General features: G+C 42.0%; 1 protein-coding gene across 1 annotated transcript; it reads left to right on the top strand.

Moving 5' to 3' along the window:
- The first annotated feature begins 1,476 nt into the window (after positions 1-1,476).
- On the top strand, positions 1,477-1,908 carry LOC101944815 (calcium homeostasis modulator protein 6-like). The gene has a single exon (XM_065588364.1). It carries the CDS (start codon positions 1,477-1,479, stop codon positions 1,906-1,908), a length of 432 nt encoding a protein of 143 aa, XP_065444436.1.
- Positions 1,909-7,615: the final 5,707 nt, after the last annotated feature.

Raw genomic sequence — 7,615 nt, forward strand, 5'->3', positions numbered from 1 at the left:
TCATATTCCAGGAATAGGGTTGAATTTTTGTTTTCCTGAAAGCAAGGTAGCTATAGACTGTGGAGAGCTGAAAAGGAAGAATGTGTTTGTTTCCCCCTTCCCGCCCCCTTCTTTATGATGTAAAAAAGCAGCCTACAAAGTTTAGGAACTTTTTTGTTTGTTCTTGTTTTAATTTCTCCTGTTTTCTTCCATTAGAAATCCAGGTTTGATCATCTCCTCTCTTCACTAGAAGACTATAAGACTTTCATTTCACTAAGAAAAAAGGGTGTATCCTTAACTGGAGTTTGCTAACTGGAGGCAGGGCCGGCCTTAGGAAGTGCAGGGCCCAATTCGAATAGTTTTGACGGGGCCCGCCGCAGAAATGCCGCCGAAGACCCGGAGCAAGTGAAGGACCCGCCACCGAAGTGCCACCGAAGACCCGGAGCACGGGGCCCTCTTAGGCGCGGGGCCTGATTCGGGGGAATCGGCCTAAAGCCGGCCCTGACTGGATGTAAAATCCTAGTGAAGACATGGCATTTTGTAGTTTTTGCGTGAGTAAGCAGCTCAAGTTAATTACTCAGCTCACCCAAAGGCAACTTGTGTGAAAACTAAAGACTGCCTTGTCTTCACTAGGATTTAACCTTGAATGAACTAACTCAAGTTAAGAATACACCTTTTTTCCCTAGTGAAGATATGGCCTGTGGTTGACTAGAGAACTAGAAGATTTGTGAAATCAGGGAAACCATGTAATTGAAGTCTGATTAGTAGAGATGGAAAGAGATTTTTAATCAGTTAGTTTAACATTCTTTGTTTTTTATCAGCACCTGTTTAACTCAAACATGTCAGAGAAAAGAGTTGAAAAATTGGTCAAAGAGTTAGCACACTTTTCCTTCAAGTAAGAGACTGGGATGGGAAAGTTCCCAATCCATATTTGTGAATCATGCAAAAAACCTGGCAAAACCAGGGGAGATAAGATCGTCTATTCCTGATATTACTACGGTAAAAAAAAAAAAAAGGTTAGAGTCTTATTATTTTTTATTACTTTTAATTGGGTCTTTATAGATAACTAAAAAGCAAAAAGGGATACAAAACCATTTTTTCTTTGATAGTCAACTTTAAATATTATAAAAATACACTGGCTTTTTTACTTGTAAAACTCAATCTGTATGAAAGTGGACACTGTTAACGTTTCCCCTAGTCAGCATTTCCAGCCATTTCCAACAGAATGTTGGATAGAAACCTGAACCCACCCACAGTCAGGATGGATTATTCTCTTCCGACCCCAAAATCTCATCCCAGGCCCTTGAAGGTTAGCAGACTTTGCTGGGATTGTTCATATACATGGGCTACCCATTGTCCACAGACAGCACAGTGTGATGGGCTTTTCAAGCAGTGTCCACTTATTGATCTCCTGTCTAAAACAATGTTAACTTACATATTCTTAGCCAGGAACTTTTGATGTTCCTAATCATCTGCAACCTTCATTGATCCAACTGTATGTTCCCTCAGGTGCTAGGATGTATACTGATAGCAAGCATCATGGCTTTAGTACTGGCTGTCACATGCATCAACCGCTGTCGTTCTCCAGTCAGTTTTCTTCAGCTGAGGTTCTGGAAAATCTACTTGGAAAAGGAACGGGAGGTTTTTGAGAGGAAGGCCAAGGAGCATGCAACCAAGCTGGCAGAAAGGAACCTGAAGTGCTTCTTTGAGTCCACTGAGCCAGAACCATTTCAGACTCCCAGCAACAAAGACTGGCAGCAGATCTCGTCCTTGTATGCCTTCAATACTAAAGGACAGTATTACAGCATGATACACAAATATATTAGTGCAAACAGAGGCACCAGCATCAAATCTACTGAAGAAGATGTGTTTTCTCCTGCTTTAGGATTTGTGGATGGCACTGATTGTAATGAAACGGGGACATTATAATCAAATAAAGAAATTCTATTTTTGTAGCATGGACAGTTATGTAATTATGGCCATAGAAAAAAGGTCTCGTTCTATGCACTGATCTCTTGTTGACATCAATGGGAGTTATGTGCAAAGTCTTCAGGAGAAGATGGCCCATAAAGTTTGCAGCATTATTTTTAATGAATTTTGTTACTTTTACTTAAGTGCCTTTTGTAAAATACATATTTCTGGATGGCGGTTTTACAATATTTTATCCCCTTGACTCTTTCTAGTTATGATGTTAAATAGCTTAAATCCCAACACCAAAGATAAGTGTATGTGCTGTTTTGAAATACTACAAAACACCTGCTACAAATATACATTAGCTAGTCTGTCAGCTCAGAACATTTGGCAATTAGTGTTGCAAAACTAAAGTTTTACCCTTGGCATTGCTTGCCCATCAAAAACAATAATACTATATATTTTTTTTAATTAAGAAGTAGCTTTCTAGGCTTTGAGCCATAAGCAAGTTCCCCACAAGCATGCAGAGAAAGGCCGTGGCTACACTCGAAACTTCAAAGCGCCGCTGCGGGAGTGCTCCCACTGCAGCGCTTTGAAGTGCGAGTGTGGTCGCGCGCCAGCGCTGGGATAGAGCTCTCCCAGCGCTTCAGGTACTCCCACCTCCACGAGGAGATTAGCTTATAGTGCTGTTTACACTGGCGCTTTACAGCGCTGTAACTTGCTGCGCTCACGGGGGTGTTTTTTCAGACCCCTGAGCGAGAAAGTTGCAGCGCTGTAAAGTCTCAGTGTAGCCATAGCCAAAGAGGGAATGTTGAGTGTGTCTTTGTATCATTGAGCTGGTGCATTCTGATGAATTATGGTTGAGAAGCTTGTTGTTAGCACTGAAACAGAGGATCATACGAGCCGTTAATGTGCAGCAATAGTCAAAAAAAGTTAACAGAATGTTACGAGCCATTAGGAAAGCAATAGATAACACTGGTCTACAATTTTTGAGAAGTCATCTGCTTCAGAGATAAAATGGGCTATTTATTATGTATTTTGATATGCTGAATTCAAATATGACAATTAAAACAACTGATTGGCTACTGTTTCTAAGATATTTAAGTTTTTACATTTTATGTCTATGTATATTGTGTAGATAGTAGAGTTTTAATCATAAATGGTAAACCTAGGTCTTTTCATGTGTTTATGGTTGCTTTACATGAGAATATTTCACCTGTCGTGTTTATGTAACACTTTAAAAATCAGCAAAAGGGTTATATAAATAAAATTTATTATGAAACAAAAGTCAAAAAACTATTATGTACATAGTTTAGTCCTATTCAGTGTCTACTCGGCGCTTCTTGGCTTGTCTCTTGTATTCATTAAATGGAGCATCTCTTGTCACTGTCCAGCAATAGTCTGCAAGCATTGAGGGGCTCCATTTGCCCTGATAGCGTTTCTCCATTGTTGCAATGTCCTGGTGAAATCGCTCGCCGTGCTCGTCGCTCACTGCTCCGCAGTTCGGTGGGAAAAAAATCTAGATGAGAGTGACATGTTGCAACCAAGGCTTTTGTATGCCTTGAGAAGGTTTGATAAGTCTGTACTGGGCTATCTTGATTATCACTTCAAAAGTTTTTTTTCTCTTACTTAATTGGCCTCTCAGAGTTGGTAAGACAACTCCCACCTGTTCATGCTCTCTGTATGTGTGTATATATATCTCCTCAATATTTATTCCACTCTATATGCATCCGAAGAAGTGGGCTGTAGTCCACGAAAGCTTATGCTCTAATAAATTTGTTAGTCTCTAAGGTGCCACAAGTACTCCTGTTCTTTTTAAAGAAACCTTCCTTTATCTTAGCTTCACTTAACCTTGGAAATTTTCCACGGAGGTACTTGAAAGCTGCTTGTGTTTTGTCAATGGCCTTGACAAAGTTCTGCATCAGACCCAGTTTGTTGTGTAAGGGTGGTAACAAAATCTTCCTTGATTCAACAAGTGGTGGATGCTGAACACTTTTCCTCCCAGGCTCCAATGACTGTCGGAGTGGCCAATCTTTCCTGACGTAGTGGGAATCTCTTGCACGACTATCCCATTCACAGAGAAAACAGCAGTACTTTGTGTATCCAGTCTGCAGACCAAGCAAGAGAGCAACAACCTTCAAATCGCCACAAAGCTGCCACCGATGTTGGTCATAGTTTATGCACCTCAAAAGTTGTTTCATGTTGTCATAGGTTTCCTTCATATGGACTGCATGACCAACTGGAATTGATGGCAAAACATTGCCATTATGCAGTAAAACAGCTTTAAGACTCATCTTCGCTGAATCAATGAACAGTCTCCACTCATCTGGATCATGAACGATGTTGAGGGCTGCCTTCACACCATTGATGTTGTTGCAGGCTACAAAATCACCTTCCATGAAGAAGAATGGGACAAGATCCTTTTGACGGTCACGGAAAATGGAAACCCTAACATCACCTGCCAGGAGATTCCACTGCTGTAGTCTGGAGCCCAACAGCTCTGCCTTACTCTTGGGTAGTTCCAAATCCCTGACAAGGTCATTCAGTTCACCTTGTGTTATGAGGTGTGGTTCAGAGGAGGAGGATGGGAGAAAATGTGCGCCCTGTGACATTGATGGTTCAGGACCAGAAGTTTCATCCTCTTCCTCGTCTGACTCAAGTGAGAATAATTCTGGTGCATCAGGAACCGGCAGTCCTTCTCCTTGGGGTACTGGGCGTATAGCTGATGGAATGTTTGGATAATGCACAGTCCACTTTTTCTTCTTTGACACACCTTTCCCAACTGGAGGCACCATGCAGAACTAACAATTGCTGGTATGATCTGTTTGCTCTCTCCAAATCATTGGCACTGCAAAAGGCATAGATTTCCTTTTCCTGTTCAACCACTGGCGAAGATTTGTTGCACAAGTGTTGCAGCATATGTGTGGGGCCCACCTCTTGTCCTGATCTCCAATTTTGCAGCCAAAATAAAGGTGATAGGCTTTCTTAACCATAGTGGTTATACTGCGCTTTTGTGATGCAAAAGTCACTTCACCACAAACATAGCAGAAGTTATCTGCACTGTTCACACAAGTACGAGGCATCTCTGCTCACTTTGGCTAAACAGAAATGTGTCCCTTTGCAAAATCAAACACTGACAAATAAGAGAGCACTACACTGTATGATTTCTAGAGCTGATATAGGGCAATTTGTTCAGCAGAGTGATGTAAGCTTCATTATGATTGCATCATCCATGACTTCTAGGAATAACGTGATGCAATTCATATCATGTATGACGCAATACCAGCTTCAGATTGCATCATTCATTGTTTTGCCTAAAAAGCAAGTACTGTCCAAACCCAGTCATAGATTTATCCTCAGATCCAGTCAAAGATGTATTTTAGTCATTTCTGGCTTAAATTGAGATCCCTTCCCTTTATAACTCACTTATCCTCCGCCATTCCCAAGTCAAGGGTCGTATATACTGACCCAATAGCATATCTTGAACACTAGGGCCAATCAATAATTTTAAGTATCATTTTCGTTCTCAGTGACCCAGAATTAGTAAAGTTTGACTACATTTATTTCAGAAGCATTTTGGCTGTAGAGCAGTGTAATAAGAAAGAAAATATCATAATGCTATTGTATAAATCCATGGTACACCCAGACCTTAAATACTGCATGCAGTTCTCATAGCCCCATCTCAGAAAAGATATATTAGCATTGGAAAAGGTACAGAAAAGGACAACAAAACTGATTAAGGGTATGGAACAGCTTCCATATGAGGAGACATTAAAAAGACTGGAACTTTTCAACTTAGAAAAGAGACTATTGAGGATGGATATGACTGAGGTCTATAAAATCATGTCTGGCATGGAGAGAGTGAATAAGGAAGTGTTATTTACCCCTTCATATAACACAAAAACCATGGGTCACCCAATGAAATTAATCGGCAGCGGGTTTTAAACAAATATAAGGAAGTACTTCTTCACACAACGCACAGGCAACCTATGGAACTTATTGCCATGGAATGTTGTTAAGGCCAAAACTGTAATGGGGTTCAAAAAAGAATTAGATAAGTTTGTGGAGGATAGGGCCATCAGTGGCTGTTACTGAAGATGGTCAGAGTGTCCCTAGCCTCTGTTTGCCAGAAGCTGGGAATGGGCAACAGGAGATGAAGCACTTGATGATTGTTCTGTTCATTCCCACTGAAAGCCCTGGCCATGGCCACTGTTGGAAGACTGGATACTGGGCTAGATGGACCATTAGTCTGACCCAGTATAGCTGTTTTTATGTTCTTATAGGAGACCAAAGGAAGGCAGGAAAATACTGAGCATGAATCTGAATATATAGCCTAGTTTACTAATGAAGTGACATGAAAATGCCTCTTGAAGGATAACTTCAAGCAAGCTGTGGACTAACCTGTGTCTGTGTCTGTCTTTAGTCTGCGAGCTATCTAAGAAAGGGTCATTCCTTCAAATAATATGTAGTGCCAAGTATGTTGTGAATGTTCAGTAAGTAATAACTCTAAATCAGTGTTCTTAACCTGGGGTGCACGCATCCCTGGGGGTGCGAGATTCCTTTTCTCGGGGTGCAAGACATGCCAGATTTTTTTAGAAGGTAAATAATTGAAAACACAAATTAAGCACAGGCAAGTAAATACAACTACTTTGTTTCATCAAACCTATGTATTTATTAACATTATACACTTTTTAACAATTACTGTAATATACAAACAAAAATATATCTAGGTTTAAGGGGTGCGAGAACATATTTTGAGAACCAAAGGTGTGCAGGCTGCAGTAAAGGTTAAGAACCACTGCTCTAAATGATGGCCCAGAGTTTGGTTGGCTGGACTGAAATATGCGAGCATTACTATTTGTGCGAGGAGAACCGTACCATAGTAATGAAAGTAAAAGCTTCCTTTGTGGTAACTTCAGTTCGCTTTTACCTCAGTCTGAGTTGGTCAGAGATTGCAACATAGTCTACTAAGTTGCTGCACTGCTAGTATCATGCTGCCCAAGAATCTGTCACTAAGATCTGAATGCACAAAATGAGTTAGGTGCCTGAGTCCATTTTAGGCACCTAAGCCTCAGTTTTGGGTCCACTGCGATGCACAAAACTCCCACTGAACCCTGTAGAGGCCTAAACTCACTTGATGCCTAAGTTTTTGCAATAAAAGTTCCCTGGGCACCTATTTTTCTGCCTCTGGGTATGCACACTGCTGCCTGCCTCTAGGCACCTGGATGCCTATCTTCCGCCTAAACCCTCTAACCCACAGACCAATTTACAAACTGGGAAAGATAGGCATTAGTCCACCTATGTCATCCTGGCTGGGGCCCAATCCAGTAGGCAGCCTCTGAGCAAGCCAACTGGATTAGGGCCCTCAGGTGAGTTCACACAAAACAGCAGGGGGAACAGTTAAAGTGTCATTTTGACCAGAGAGAGAGAGCACACGCGTGAGAATGACTCTGTAGCCTGGTGGTAGGGTGCTCAGGTGGCAGACGCAGGAACCAGTGACTCCGCTCCCAGGGCTGGCTCCAGGCACCAGAGAAGGAAGCAGGTGCTTGGGGCGGCCAATGGAAAGGGGCGGCAAGTCCGGGTCTTCGGTGGCAATTCAGCAGCGAATCCCTCAGTCCCTCTCTTCCTCTTTGTGCTGCCGCCGAAGAGGAAGAGAGGGAGCGAAGGACCCGCCGCCGAATTGCCGCTGAAGAATGAAGCGGTGTGATTGAGCTGCTGCCGAAGT

The sequence above is a fragment of the Chrysemys picta genome, chromosome 3, assembly GCF_011386835.1.
Source record: "Chrysemys picta bellii isolate R12L10 chromosome 3, ASM1138683v2, whole genome shotgun sequence".
NCBI lineage: Eukaryota > Metazoa > Chordata > Testudines > Emydidae > Chrysemys > Chrysemys picta.